At 50.7% G+C, this 15,888-nt stretch overlaps 1 protein-coding gene across 2 annotated transcripts; it reads right to left on the reverse strand.

Moving 5' to 3' along the window:
* Window positions 1-225: 225 nt before the first annotated feature.
* Window positions 226-2,636, reverse strand: LOC129587899 (chymotrypsinogen A-like). 2 transcript variants are annotated; one of them, XM_055481846.1, is made up of 6 exons: window positions 2,509-2,636; window positions 2,227-2,445; window positions 2,019-2,151; window positions 1,204-1,615; window positions 905-984; window positions 226-847 (listed from the first exon to the last, which is right to left on the reverse strand). In XM_055481846.1, the coding sequence occupies exons 1-6, from the start codon at window positions 2,558-2,560 to the stop codon at window positions 502-504; spliced, it is 1,242 nt and encodes a 413-aa protein (XP_055337821.1). In that variant the 5' UTR covers window positions 2,561-2,636; the 3' UTR covers window positions 226-501. The 2 variants fall into 2 exon arrangements, with proteins under 2 accessions (XP_055337821.1, XP_055337822.1); XM_055481847.1 differs by having other exon boundaries at window positions 2,227-2,439; window positions 2,509-2,633.
* Window positions 2,637-15,888: the final 13,252 nt, after the last annotated feature.

Genomic DNA, 15,888 nt, shown 5'->3' on the forward strand with positions numbered 1-15,888 from the left:
AAGTGTCATATACCAATAAAGCTCAGGAGTATCTTGCGTGTTACGGTGTTACCGTGAACATCCCCAGCATTTTAGCCCAGATTTGTGCACCGCAAATCGCAACTGCAAGTGTTGATTTCTCCCATGTATCCCACGTATGTGTGATTTCTCCCATGATTTCTCCCATGTATGTGTGATTTCTCCCATGATTTCTCCCATAATGTATGCGTGATTTCTCCCATATTTTTAAGAAGTGTTTATCATTGTACATGTACAGAACTGAGAGCTTTGAATCCAGACCCACTGGGAAACGCTAAATATCTCGCAAACCGACAACAATAATGCTTAGAACTTGCGGAAAGACCATTACGATAGGAATAATTACCGTAATAATCTATCCAGCCGACCTTACTTAACGACAGAATATGAGCTGATAATCTCAATGTGGCGTAGCTAACCAGTAAGTCTATGAAGGTCGGCTGCGTCCACCGGGATACCTAAATTCTAGGACATCGTTTTGTCTTAACCGCTGTAACAATAAATGCGGCTGCCGTACACCAGACACTGTCGGGATCCGGACAGCACCGGGTTACTGCTGATACAGTGGATCTGGCCGTTGATAATGTAGCACTGCTGCCCGGATCCGCCAGGCAGTATCCCGCCACCGATCCCTCCGCCGCCCTGACAGAATAACGTGGTGCCCAGCAGGAAACAGTTGCCGGTCGAGCCGCCACCGCTTCCGCCACCGCCAGGACTGGGATCGGGTTGAGAACCGCCGCCAGCAGGGGATTCCCCGTTGGCCGTCTGCCGGATCCAGTCGCTGTAGTGGCTGACTTTGGTGAAGGCGTCCGCCGTGCCCAGCGTGCACCTGTAAGAGATATCCAAAGGTCACCGGAAGAGGACACACGCTGTAAACACGACTGACCCATTGACGCCGTAGCTGGTCAATCCCACCAGGTAGTCGCCGTCGCCGCGCCGGTTGACCAAGGGACCGCCACTGTCGCCCTGTTCAAACAATAAAGGATTGTGAGTAACGGCAGCGTACGGCGATATATTGTGCAGGACATAGAAAGTGGAAATTTGCTAGTGGGTCCGCGGTTCAGAAATTAAATAATAAAATCAACAAACAGTGTGCAACTGGAACACATCCAATGCGCATAAATCGCCGCCACTTGCTTTGCACGATATGTGCTAAAAAAGGTCGACTTTTCTATCTGTACGTACGCTGCACGTTCCGGAGCGGTCGTTCTCGGTGCAGATCTGACTTTCCGGCACACTGCCGAACACCCGACTGCAGCGCTGCCGGTCGACCACCTTCAGCGTGGTCTTCAGCAGGGTCTCCGCGCCGGTCCCCGGGTACAGTCCGGTGGCGGTGGCGCCCCAACCGGCGGTGTGCAGGAGGGTGCCCACGGCCGGCTCGCGGTTGGCCGGCGGCAGTTTGACGGTGGCGACCTGGCTGATGCCGGCGGCGCTCTGCGACAGGTGCAGGATGGCGATGTCGTTGCGGATGCTGTCTTCGTCGTAGGACGGGTGTACGCTGACCCGGCCGACTTGCAGAACATGGGAGGCGTCTACACCGGAACGCCGACGAATGCCTACTGCCACTGTCAGGATGCTGGCGGGCGTCTTAAAGCCACTACGAAATTCAACAAACGCTTTCGCACATTCAAAAGACAGCGCATATAATTTATACGCTGCATTAATATTTATTTTATTTTTCATGCATTTTGTAACGTGGGCTTATACGCTAACGCGGATTGTATCGTACTGCAGTTAGAACGCCAGATAATGCATCGAATATATATGATAACACAATAATATTAATATATTGATAATATATACTTAGCAATACATAAAGTAGCAGAGCAAGAAGATCAGAGTCATCAGGCAGACAAGTTCATGAGCGCAGAATATGTCATAATGAACGGCTGCATTATAATTATAAATTTATGGTAATATAATCTACTTTTCATTTATGTATGTTTCGCAATTTTTATTTAAGTAGTTTATATATATAAATTAGAGCTATTTTTCCTTACTATTTGTAAACGCAATGCGCCGCGGTGATAACCGATTTGTAATCGGCCAGAAGCGAGCCTCCGCAGATGTGCTGTCCGTTCTTGCGGAGGCTGACGATGAACTTGAACTCGTGGGCGGGGGCCGGATTACCATCTGCAACAATTGCCACGCATTGGGAACGGAATTATTATTCGGCTTTTCCTGCGACCGTTTTTAACCACCGCTTACTAATAATGCGTGGCGCGGATGGGGAGCCCTCTTCGTCATCCCCATCCAAGGATGACGAACCATCGGGATAATCCACGGGAATCGTCAGCCCGTTGGCCGCCGCACGCATCGACGCGGGCGCTTCGCCATAGTCGACAAAAGCCAGCTGGTTATCGCTGCTCCTGCTGGCAACCGGTTCCGTGTCGTAATCATCCGGAATCTCCACGCGGCCGCCTACAACTGACACCAACCTGTTATTCTACACAACCAGCATTTCTTCGGGTACAGTTTATGCGGACGTACCGTGGCATGCCACAAGGACGCAGCTCAACACAACACCAAGACAACGACACATTGTAGTCGCTGATAAAAAACTTTGGATAAACAGTTGGACGAGCGAGTGGGCGCCGGGTTTTTATACGAATTCGTCGCCGAGCGCGCAGCAATGAACTTTCAAACCAGGAATGCGATGCTGATCAGCGCCGCTCTTATCCGCTTCACATGACGTCAGCCACAGCGGCCGGACGGTCTTGACGTGCGTTGTACATTTTTGTCGTCGTAGACTCGTCAGTTGCAAGGCAAGGATTGGCAACCAGGCAGATTGCTGTGTCAGATCAACCAGCTTCGATAGACATCGCTGCCGCTCAAAGTTTGCCGACGATAACACGACATTTCCTGCCGACCGGCATTGTACGCACCATGGTGTGCGCGGCGGTTAATAGTCGCTTCATGTACGTACTCATTGCAACGATCAGAACCTCCGCTCCCGGCGACTGGTCGGAGCTTCCACCCCGGTAGCAGATCTTATTTTACGGGAGAGCCCTGCGCCTGTGCAATCGGAAATAGACTAATAATTACCGTCTCCTACCGTACATATGTGCGACGGGATTCCCTTCATGGAAACCACCACGATGTGCATTCGTCGCGTTAGAAAAATGACGGGTTACCACAACTTATAAGAAAAGGCCAGAACGCACACTGCAGATCGCAGAATGCTGATTCGCATATATTTATTAGCGTGGGTCGCCGTGGGACCAAAGAACTGAGTAGAACAAATTCTGTACTCTGGGAGAAATTAAGAACACTCCTTTTCAACATGCCTGGAAATAAAATGGTACATTTGTACATGTGCATGTCCTGGTTTTATTTGGCTTTAGTGTAACAGTAGCCGATCTGGCTGCTGTTCTAGTGGGTTGGCGTGTTGACCTTACCACGATGTTGTGTGGGCTGTTGGGATGAAAGGTTGGCACGACCGGCAGCGGTGCGGTCGTGGACGCTCTTACTAACTTAACGACGTAACAAACGTAACAACGGAAGTTCACGGCATGTTTAATGACAAGAACAAATCAAGACAAGGTGCTAGGTTAAGGCAAGAGTTTAACAAGCGGAACAAGCTGATCAAGCTGATGCAAGCTGTAACAAGCGAAAGCAAGACTGAAGTCTAGAAATTGTGAAGAAGAACAGCTAGCCGGTAAAATGGACAGAAATTCATAACGCAATGATGAATCATAACTGGGTGGTCTTATGGTTGTACAACTTCTATCGCTACAATAGCCACCACACACAAAAGTGCCGGCGCGCTGCACACTAATCAAAATGACTCATTAGACATTGGAAAAACAACCAAAATCGTTAGTGGTACTCCTCGCCTCAGGATGCGCATTCAGAGTTCCTAAAACAGCTGCAGCATTTCCTTTAACCACTGCTAAACTTAAACGCTGTCTCAAAAAGGCCGTAGATCGGGATTCCCCGGTTTTCTCCCGTATCTTCCGGCCAACGAAACGGATCCAAAGACGTTCCAAAAGTCCCGAAAGTCTCATGTACATTAGTATTTTACAACTGGGTGATGTGGCGTTTCTTTGACGGAAAATTCGTTGGCCATCACTACGTCCAAGCGCCACGATGTCGACCGGTCACTGATAGTGTTTACCAGCCCCGTCGCCAGTCACAAAACATTATTCACGTGAACGGGGATGCAATGACAACTGACTATACGTTATCATCAGAATGTCGACATCATGCACTCGTACATAACAGATGCTGCGGAGATCTGCTATACGGCAGTTTATGCGCCTTTTTACGCCCAGAGTACAAAATTGTGCAGTTTGTTTTGGGCATCCAATTCCGATTCACCCTATGTTCCCCTATAGCTCAAAATGTTTGCGATCACAATGTTTCTAACCCACCTTTTCAGCGTAGTCGTTCCCCACTCGTTCGAATTCAACAATTTTTTATTGAAGCTTTTCGTTTAATGTTTTAAGGCGGTATAGCACAAGCACGCACATGACAGATTGAACGAGAAAGGGTTGGCGTTGGAAAACAGCATAACGTGCCGCAACACTGTCATAAATACAGTAAGCGCAAAACAAGCCATGCAGGACAGGACGTATTCCATCAGTGAAAGAATCCATCGCAGCAGTTAATCGCAATGAAATGTGGGTGCAAACTCAAGCTGAAACGAGCATGGAAAGGGGAAGTGCATTAATTACTGAATAACGGAAGAAATCTCTCGGGAAAACAGTTAGACGAGTTATCGTTTGCTTTGCTAAGTCAGCGCAGTTACGGTTGCCGTAGGTGTCCGTCAGACGCGAAGGACCTCGCTGATGCCCAGCACCGCCAACCGGCTCAACTGGCCCACATCCACCGTGCGCCAGTCCACGTTGTCCCAGTTCCGTGCGGTTCCGTCGCCATGAAATCCGCTGAACCTGCAAAAAAGATTAAAGTTCAAACACTGACTAAGCATCGGGAATAACGGAATTGGTCTGTATTTGGTAAGAAGGCCGATTTCGGTCTGTTTGCACCCGCGTTCCTGACACGGCTGAAACGGTTCCTCTATTTCCATAAACAACCAAAATCGTTAACATGCACATCCATACGCACGCTAATATAAGAACGCATGCGTTGTGCAGGCTCACTATTATTGCCAACGTGCTTCTGCTCCTAACGTAAGCAACCAACAAACAGACGAAGTCGTGGGGGGTATGGATTTATTAATCCCATGGGCAGCAGTACTACCATCCAACAGAAACTGACAAAACACAATCGGATGCTGGGCAGTCTGACCCTTCACAGGAAAAACAACAACGGAAAAAAAAAGCAAGGAAATATCCGCTAATGAATCAAAATAATCGTAGCAAAGACGCATCACATCAGACCGAAAACAACAGCAATTATCGAAAAGCATGGAACTTGCAGGGCGGGTGGGCGGAAATAAAAAATGCGTTGAAGTGAAGGCTCCGCCGATTGCCGCTGTTGCTTATATGGTGACCCGTATCCGGAATACTGAAACTGTTAGGTCACGATCCGGTTGTCAATAATAAGCAGATTTCTCCCTGCCAGAGAAATCCTTCACATTATTGCCAACGTGCTTCTGCTCCTAACGTAAGCAACCAGCAAACAGACGAAGTCGTGGGGGGTATGGATTTATTAATCCCATGGGCAGCAGTACTACCATCCAACAGAAACTGACAAAACACAATCGGATGCTGGGCAGTCTGACCCAAAACCCCAACGCCTCGTCATAACAACCCACTGGAAAGAATCTGACCGAACTGCTCACGTAGCTCATTGTCGCGTGCAATATAGCGCTTATAGCAGTCGCTGCGCCAGTTGCCCTGTGCCTTAATGGCTGCTTCCGATACTCCGGCTTGATCTGCAACGTTGCACCACCCTGCGAAAGGAGTGGGCGGAAAGAGTGATGCATCTATGTTGGCCTTGTCCAACAACCGCTTTAACTGCCTGTTGAAGCTGTGTGCTGACAACGACACCCAGTCCCGGCCAGTGCGAAAACGAAATACTGAATCCTGAGGACATGTGGTTCTTTGCTCATCCTGCAGTAGACGCAAATTCGTAACGGGACACAGATAAACGCTGCTTTCATTCGGATGCAATGTGATTGTCATGTCTTGAGCTTTAAATTTAGCCGTTTTCATAACGGGGACTGTGAGAATTACACTGCCTCTGCCGGAAAAACTCCACACGCTGCCAAGTCAGGTGCTGTCCAGTCTGCTTCTGCTTTACAAACAAATTTGCCTGCCGAAGAAGTGAATAAAATGCCACAACGCAAGCTGTCCAGAAACACAGCCTGGCGTGCGGTTCGATGGCTGCTAAAGCGGCGTACAATGCATGAAGGTGATCAGCCGTGATTGGCAAACGCTGGAAAGGTCGTTCAAGTCTGCTGCGCTGCAAGCCTGTCAGTGCTTGCCTGATTGAAAATGCGAAAGGTCAGGTGCTTCCATGCCATTTATATTATGCAGTAAACTCAAACTCGACACGTAATTCTGCACTGTGGCAAATTCCAGGGTCTCTGCTAGGTATGCAATGTACAAACAAATAGTATGCGTATCCGCCGGAAGCGGTGGGAAATTGAATTCACTGCAAAACACGAGGTACCGTTTCCACTGAGACACTCTGGTCTTCTTCGAGGTATCTGCGATAGCTGCGCTCTGCAAAATTGCAAGCTGTTTCTCCAGTCGTTCGAGTTGGATACTGCTCTGCGTGGGTGGCGATAACCTGGCAATGGTCGACTATATCCAAACCCGCTACGGTGTCGACGTCTAGCGAATCACCATGGGACATCGCGGGCGTACTGACGAAAAACATGCTAATGCGGGGATATATGTAACCCGGAACTCGGCCCCGTATAACCGCCGCTCGGAAGCGGAACGGCCCGTCGTCCTCATCCCGCAGCGCCACCTGCACCAAGGATTGACGACACCAGCGGTGGTCGGCGGGATTATCGGCGGCATGCAGCGCCAGCCACACGCGACTAGCCTCGATCCAGCTCGCCTCCATCCGCTGCGAGTCAAAATCAACGAGGACATGATGGCCGTCGTCGGAGATGTCCAGAGCGTATCCCAGCCAATAGGTATCCGTGTCGCTGACAGACCGCACGACCACCGTATTCTGGTAGCCAAAGGAACGCCCATCTGCCGCCGTCAACATCCGCCGAAATGGTGGCTGCGCTGCTGAGGAAGCCATGGGATTCCTTCTCATTAAAATCTCCGCGTGTTGTGTCGCTCGTGTGTTCTAGTCAAAAAAACCCGTTCAGTTGATGCCGTGGCTTCACTAGCTCGACATTTACTCGTAATTCTGGCGTGGAACCAGACATCGGCCATAAATAATTTGTTCGCCACATAAATAAAGATACGACAACGCTGCCATGCTTCTTGAAGCGGGAGGGGAAAGTTGTGCCTGTCTATGCCATACGTTAGGCTTTTAAACGCTGGACTGAACCGCGTTGGCGTAGTTCAGCCGTAGTCTAGCTGAATAGAGGATAGAGTATAGAGAGAGTCACAAGGTCCTACCACTTTGTGATCTGCCTTTGTTAGGCATTTGCCGGTTCACGTGCTTATCATCTCCACAATTAAAAGACGGTGACACCGTCGGAGACAGAAGGCTTAGCTATTGTACCGTACCGTGCAGACCGACTAGGACGCCAGATTCAATGCAGAACCGTCTTGGCAAGAACATTCTTTTAGGTCTCCCGTGTCTTCCTTTATAAAAGACGCCGGAGAGACCGAAACCGGAGCCTTAGTTAGACAGACTGCGTCGGAATGTGTTCTAAACAGGCAGAACAGACAGACACACCGATTACTTGCCCACATTTCTGTCATTCTCCCTTTGATCGTTTTTACTGTATTTTGTTGTTCTAGTGCCGACTGTCCACCTATGAAGCAGTCTTTCTCAGTCTGAGCATTTTGTTCTTCGTCGTGCTGTCTGAGTAGGGTGTAATTGTCCTACACATAGTAATACCTCGTAAATCCTTAAAAACTCTGCAAACCCTACAAAGCGCGAAGGCTAGAACCTGTAATAAAAGTCATGGCTTCCGCAGCAGGGCTGCCGCCGTTTCGCCGAATGCTGACTTCACAGATGGGCGCCTTTGGCTATCAGAACACGGTGGTGGTGCGGACTGGTCGGGACGCGGATACCTATTGGCTGGGATACATTCAGGACGTCTCCGACGACGGCCATTACATTGAGGTTGAGTTTGACGCGCAACTGATGGATGGGTGCGTGTTGGATAGAGGCTAGTCGCGTGTGGCTTGCCCACGATACCTGCGATAGTCCCTCAGACGAACGCTGGTATCGTGATACCCAGGTGCAGGTGGCGCTGCGCGATGTGGACGACGGACCGTTCCGCTTAAGAGCGGGAATTTTAAGGGGCAGAGAATGGGGCCAAAATTATCCTCGCCTTAGTATGTTTTTTGTCAGTACGCCCTCTGCGGAGGAGGGCGACGCTTTGGACGTCAAGATCCCAGCGGGCTGGGAAATAGTCGACCGGTGCCAGGTCATCATCAACTTACCGCGATAAAAACAAACTTTGCCCGTCATTACACTAAGACCGTTATTCCGGTTCCCGGGGCACTGTCGGTCCTGCAGGAAGCCGCTGATCGCTGCAGTCTCGTCGAGCGTTTTCATGATGCGCTGCGGAGTCCGTACAATCTGTACGACAACTGCCGCCTCCACCTGCGCATTGAGAAAGACAGTTGCACCTTCATCGCCCTCAGCGTCGCTGCCAAGGCAACGACGACCGAGCGGATGACCTCCACGTTCTTGCAGGTGCTGCACCCGTATTGCGCCGCGCAAGCCGAGGTCGCTGCGCAACTGCCCAGTCCCGCTTTTGCCAGAGGAAGGAGTTGGTTAGACGGGAAGTTTGCATATCTGCCGGCGCCGCTATGGACCGCGATCCTCCTGCAGCTGGATCTCCAGACGCAGATGCCGGCCAAAAGGTCAGTACCCTAATCATGGCACTCGGAAATATCTGAAATGACGGGTGACCGTTCACTTTGGCAGGGTGCGTAATGTGGCAGCAGATTCTCAGCGATCCCCGCAACACACAGCACATCATCTTCCGCTGCCACTCCTGCGGCAGCGCTGCTCCTGCCGCAAGGAACGGGACTACGGCCGCGGACCACTGCTTCTGCTCACCCGCCCATTAGTGCCATCACAAAGCCTAACCATCGTCGGCTCCCGCAGCGGCTGCCATGCATTCTGCGTGCTGGCCGGCTTGTTTGACGCTCTAAAGCCCCGCCTACCGCTGCTCATCCTACGCGACTATACCCTGGATTTTGACGGCTGAGGTTAGCCACGACTATTACTTTGTTAGGAAGGTTATGTTTCCGGCTACTGCCAGCGCCTGATAATCCGCAACTGGAAGTGGACTCTTCGGCTGCGAGCCTGCGGCATGCAGCGTTGCTCAGAGAGCTGCTGCTGACAGAGCAGCCGCTAGACACGCGTCGGGCCTCTGACCGGATCCTGATCACTGGCCAATGTGGTTGTACGCGACAGCAGCAACGACAACTACGACGCCGACGCGATGTTCAGCCGTTTCATGTGGACCGTCAATGCCCAGTGTCCGCCGGTCAGCGATGACCTTTATGCCAAAGTGGCGCGGGTGCATCAGCGGGTGCGCAGCCTAGCCTATCCCAGGGAATGGTACCGAATTCTGGAATATCTCGAGATGTACGTCATCCAAAATTGGTTAGATCATAGATGGCACACGAATTTACGCACTCTTTATAGCTACACACTGCCGCAGTAAATACGCGCTGTCAACCGTCGGACAAGCAGACAAATTTGGTAGTTGACTGAAATCGGAATACGTTTCGCCGTGTTATCGAAATTTATCAAATTGGCCTTGCGCCAGATAGACAAGGATTTCGTTATTCTCGATCACGCTGATTTTGGTAAATAAATGTTTTTCAAATGTGGTAGGTTCAGTGGATTCCATGGCGACGGGACAGTGCGTAGCTGGAGAAACGTGGACCTGCGGACGGTGGACGTGCGGCAGCTGAGCCAACTGGCGGTGCTGGGCATCAGCGAGGTTTTCCGCGTCTGATGGGACCACATACGTCGGTGCTATCTTCGCGTCGTTAAGGCTAACTCTTGTAGCCTTCACAAGCGAATTTGCTGTTATTTATTTCATTGTACGTGTTCCTCCGTTTTTTTCTGTTACTGTTTGACACCGAGTGTATTTTGCCAAACTTTGGGATGGATTATTAATTTTAGCGATCATACTGTAACGGCGGACGCCCGCCTTCCTGAGTAGCTGATTCGCTGTTTCTGGGGATTTCCACCCATTCACTTTCCTGCTGTTTTTTTGACGGATCTGCAGTACAGTTGCACTGACTGCAGATTCTGGATTCACCAGTTGGTGGTTTTGTGGTGTGGCGGAAGCAGTCTTTCTCAGTCTGAGCATTTTGTTCTTCGTCGTGCTGTCTGAGTAGGGTGTAATTGTCCTACACATAGTAATACCTCGTAAATCCTTAAAAACTCTGCAAACCCTACAAAGCGCGAAGGCTAGAACCTGTAATAAAAGTCATGGCTTCCGCAGCAGGGCTGCCGCCGTTTCGCCGAATGCTGACTTCCACAGATGGGCGCTCCTTTGGCTATCAGAACACGGTGGTGGTGCGGACTGGTCGGGACGCGGATACCTATTGGCTGGGATACATTCAGGACGTCTCCGACGACGGCCATTACATTGAGGACATTTGAGGTTGAGTTTGACGCGCAACTGATGGGTGCGTGTTGGATAGAGGCTAGTCGCGTGTGGCTTGCCCACGATACCTGCGATAGTCCCTCAGACGAACGCTGGTATCGTGATACCCAGGTGCAGGTGGCGCTGCGCGATGTGGACGACGGACCGTTCCGCTTAAGAGCGGGAATTTTAAGGGGCAGAGAATGGGGCCAAAATTATCCTCGCCTTAGTATGTTTTTTGTCAGTACGCCCTCTGCGGAGGAGGGCGACGCTTTGGACGTCAAGATCCCAGCGGGCTGGGAAATAGTCGACCGGTGCCAGGTCATCATCAACTTACCGCGATAAAAACAAACTTTGCCCGTCATTACACTAAGACCGTTATTCCGGTTCCCGGGGCACTGTCGGTCCTGCAGGAAGCCGCTGATCGCTGCAGTCTCGTCGAGCGTTTTCATGATGCGCTGCGGAGTCCGTACAATCTGTACGACAACTGCCGCTTCCACCTGCGCATTGAGAAAGACAGTTGCACCTTCATCGCCCTCAGCGTCGCTGCCAAGGCAACGACGACCGAGCGGATGACCTCCACGTTCTTGCAGGTGCTGCACCCGTATTGCGCCGCGCAAGCCGAGGTCGCTGCGCAACTGCCCAGTCCCGCTTTGCCAGAGGAAGGGAGTTGGTTAGACGGGAAGTTTGCATATCTGCCGGCGCCGCTATGGACCGCGATCCTCCTGCAGCTGGATCTCCAGACGCAGATGCCGGCCAAAAGGTCAGTACCCTAATCATGGCACTCGGAAATATCTGAAAATGACGGGTGACCGTTCACTTTTGGCAGGGTGTGCGCAATGTGGCAGCAGATGCTCAGCGATCCCCGCAACGCCCAGCACATCATCTTTCGCTGCCACTCCTGCGGCAGCGCTGCCGCTCCTTGCCGCAAGGAACGGGACTACGGCCGCGGACCACTGCTTCTGCTCACCCGCTCCATTAGTGCCATCACAAAAAGCCTAACCATCGTCGGCTCCCGCAGCGGCTGCCATGCATTCTGCGTGCTGGCCGGCTTGTTTGACGCTCTAAAGCCCCGCCTACCGCTGCCCATCGTACGCGACTATACCCTGGATTTTGACGGCTGGGAGGTTAGCCACGACTATTACTTTGTTAGGAAGGTTATGAAATTTCCCGGCTACTGCCAGCGCCTGATAATCCGCAACTGGAAGCTGGACCTCTTCGGCTGCATGCCGCAGCCTGCGGCATGCAGCCGTTGCTCAGAGAGCTGCTGCTGACAGAGCAGCCGCTAGACACGCGTCGGGCCTCTGACCGGATCCTGATCACACTGGCCAATGTGGTTGTACGCGACAGCAGCAATAACGACAACTACGACGCCGACGCGATGTTCAGCCGTTTCATGTGGACCGTCAATGCCCAGTGTCCGCCGGTCAGCGATGACCTTTATGCCAAAGTGGCGCGGGTGCATCAGCGCTGGGTGCGCAGCCTAGCCTATCCCAGGGAATGGTACCGAATTCTGGAATATCTCGAGATGTACGTCATCCAAAATTGGTTAGATCATAGATGGCACACGAATTTACGCACTCTTTATAGCTTACACACTGCCGCAGTAAATACGCGCTGTCAACCGTCGGACAAGCAGACAAATTTGGTAGTTGACTGAAATCGGAATACGTTTCGCCGTGTTATCGAAATTTATCAAATTGGCCTTGCGCCAGATAGACAAGGATTTCGTTATTCTCGATCACGCTGATTTTGGTAAATAAATGTTTTTCAAATGTGGTAGGTTCAGTGGATTCCATGGCGACGGGACAGTGCGTAGCTGGAGAAACGTGGACCTGCGGACGGTGGACGTGCGGCAGCTGAGCCAACTGGCGGTGCTGGGCATCAGCGAGGTTTTCCGCGTCTGATGGGACCACATACGTCGTGCTATCTTCGCGTCGTTAAGGCTAACTCTTGTAGCCTTCACAAGCGAATTTGCTGTTATTTATTTCATTGTACGTGTTCCTCCGTTTTTTTCTGTTACTGTTTGACACCGAGTGTATTTTGCCAAACTTTTGGGATGGATTATTAATTTTAGCGATCATACTGTAACGGCGGGACGCTCCGCCTTCCTGAGTAGCTGATTCGCTGTTTCTGGGGATTTCCACCCCATTCACTTTCCTGCTGTTTTGACGGATCTGCAGTACAGTTGCACTGACTGCAGATTCCGATTTCACCAGTTGGTGGTTTTGTGGTGTGGCGGCAATATCGCCGATAAAGTCGATGTTTCCGGGTCGTCTGTCGAGGATACGCGTGGCGCCCTTACGGCCCCTTATAATACTACGTGCCGCACTGCTTTACTGTCATGCGGCGACAAGCTGCGCTGTTTTTCAACGACGGCTTAATACAACCTGAGTAGCAGTAAGAGGTAACAACTTGTTACATTGTGCAAATCTTGCGTGCATACCATATACCGCTGTCACAACTAAAACGTAGGAGAAAAAATGCGGGATTTTTAACATTTCACCGTACACATTTTGACCGGTATGAAAAGCTATTTCCAGCGTAATCAGATCCGCACGAAAAATCTGCACAAAATCATGTCACCTGCTCCGGGTGTAAAAGTCACAGGATGGCAAGGATCATCAGAATTTAATAATCGATTTCACTATTCAGAAGTCTACATTACTGTACCATACAACATCTTGTCAATTTGCCAATGATACAGAGTAGTGCTTTATAACACCATCGCACCTTAATTGCACCTTAATCAGGATGTACGAGCACATAAAACAACAACCCAAACTCGTTATCTTGCCCACGGTTACAAGGATCTCGCATGATGCATTAGACCAAAAGCGCTTAGCTCTTGCCGATCGCTAAATAGTACTTGTATATCACTCTGCTTTGCTTGATTACACATATGGCCTAATGTGTCGCAGCCTTTATTGTCCTGTGGTTGGTACAATTCAAGATCGTCAATACATGTACAGAGTAGTTCACAATTTTACGAAAGTAATCAAACAAAGTGCTACGTAATTGACACCAAGGCAACATTTTGGCGCCGCAAAAAGGGCAAGTCGACCTGCATATCACAAAGGGGCCCAAAAAAAGAATGAAGTAGCAAAAGCTGATTGGACAACTCCGCCGACTCCAAATGTCGATGGCGAATGACAAATGCACAGTCTTTGATGGAATGAGAGGCCCCTCCTCCTCGATGTGAGGCACACGGCAGCATGGATGAAGGCACCGCGTCGTGTGCAAAACGCAAAAGGTGGAAAACGATGCGAAAAAAACGAAGATGCAGAAGATATGCTTCCATAATGAATCTCCATTACCCGATGGGCAAGCTCTAATTAAGAGCGCCGCGTTCAAGTAAAAAACTCATACTTTGGCAAGGAAAAACAGTGGGAAAATAGCGAAAAAAGGGTACAGAAAAGTTCTAGATTTATTGGCCGTTCGGTAGCTGTGCAGGCCAAGACTGAGAAAGCTGTCTGTGCAAAAAAAAGCTGTCTGTCTGTGTATTAGCTGTCTGTGTAACTAGACCATCGGCAGATTGGGTCACAACGTCTTTATGCTCTGAACAGCCAGCAGGCATAAAACCAAAGCCATTAGAATATATTAGGTCTATTCCAGTGGCTTCGATAAAACGGACCAGTCCACAATTCAATTTGACCCCGTTTTACTATCTGGTTTCGTATACTGTACGATCGCGAGGAAGAGAAATCACGAGAAATTTCATACTTCCAAACGCCGATGCAAGCCAGCAACTCAGTAGAGAACTGAGAGAAGCAAACCGCCAGTTGCCTAATTTTCGTTCCAGCGCTAAATACATATAGTGATAAATAGTCGAACATTTTGCCCCTGCATTATGCGGAATATCTTAAACAGCCACGCCTTCTTGAAGGAGTTGTACGACAGCTGCCGCTTCCATCTACGCATCGGAGCGGACAGCTGCACTTTCATCGTGTTGAGCGCTCCGACGGAGGTCATGCCGGCGGAATGGATGACATCCACTTTGCTGCAGGTGCTTCATCAGCATTGCGCTGAACGGACGGAGTTGCCAGGCCAACTGACAAGTCGACCGTTCGCGGGGCAATGGAATTCTGACGGCACAAAATCGAGCCATGGCGAGAATGAAGGAAACCGTAAGTAGAATAACAGTTCCGTGATGTACTAATTGCAAACATGTCAAGTTGATGTTTATGGGTAGTTGTTACTCCGGGCGAATCCACAAGCGCGGACTTCGGTCATCTGCCGCCTCCGCTATGGACCGCGGTCCTGCTTCAGCTGGACCTACACATTCAGGCGACCGCCCAAAGGTTAGCAAAGGCCGATTGTTACGCGCATAAATACCCAGACGATTTCTAAAGTTACGGTTTATAACAGGGTATGCGCGTTGTGGCAGCAGATTCTCAGCGACCCGCGCAACATGCAGCACATCATCTTCCGCTGCCAATCGTGCAGTAACGGCGCCGCCCAATGCCGCAGCCAAAGTGACCATGTCGCGCTGCTGCTGTTGGCCCGTTCCATGCGCCCCAACACGAAAAGCCTCACGATCACTGAGCACCGGCACAACTGCCAAATATCTTCTGCCTGCTGGTACTTATTCGCTGCCTTGAAGCCCCGCCTACCGCTGCTCATCCTGCGCGATTCCCACTTGAATTCCGGCGGCACGACCGGCGAGATGCATTGCTATGCCTTCCGATTCAGCAAATTCTGTTACTACGCCCAGCGCATCATTCTCCGCAACTGGAAGCTGCGCGAGCTGTTCGGATGCGCCATGGAATCCATACTCTACCATCCTCCGCAGCACGGCCACCGCCTGCCGATGACGGAGGAGCAGCTGATGGCCCCACTAAACAATCCTGATTTCACACTGGCCATCGACCGAATGGAGATTACGCTGGCCAACGTGGTGTTCCGCTGCGGCGCGGAGGAAGATGTCATGACCAGTCGTTTCATGTGGACCGTCGACGCCCACTGCTTGCCGCTCAGCGATGACCTTTACGCCCACGTGGCGCAGGTGTACCAGCGCTGGGTGCGCAACTTGGTCTATCCCGGGGAATGGTACGTGATTCGGGATTACCTTAACCAGTAAGTCATCCATCATGCCAACGAGGCACGAAACAAGGACCCTTTTTCAATCTCTTAACGAAATTGACAGTTTCAGCGCATTCCACAGTGACGGGACACCGCGGTGCTGGGATGGCGAAGATTTGCGG

The sequence above is a fragment of the Paramacrobiotus metropolitanus genome, unplaced genomic scaffold, assembly GCF_019649055.1.
Source record: "Paramacrobiotus metropolitanus isolate TYO unplaced genomic scaffold, Prichtersi_v1.0 Parri_scaffold0000027, whole genome shotgun sequence".
Taxonomy (NCBI): Eukaryota; Metazoa; Tardigrada; class Eutardigrada; order Parachela; family Macrobiotidae; genus Paramacrobiotus; species Paramacrobiotus metropolitanus.

Coding starts and splice junctions, on each gene's coding strand:
- LOC129587899 (XM_055481846.1), bottom strand. CDS start 2,560: ATGTGTCGTTGTCTTGGTGTTGTGTTGAGCTGCGTCCTTGTGGCATGC. Junction 2,446..2,508: donor CGTCCTTGTGGCATGCCACG/GTACGTCCGCAT, acceptor GGTTGGTGTCAG/TTGTAGGCGGCCGCGTGGAG. Junction 985..1,203: donor ACCGCTCCGGAACGTGCAGC/GTACGTACAGAT, acceptor TTGTTTGAACAG/GGCGACAGTGGCGGTCCCTT.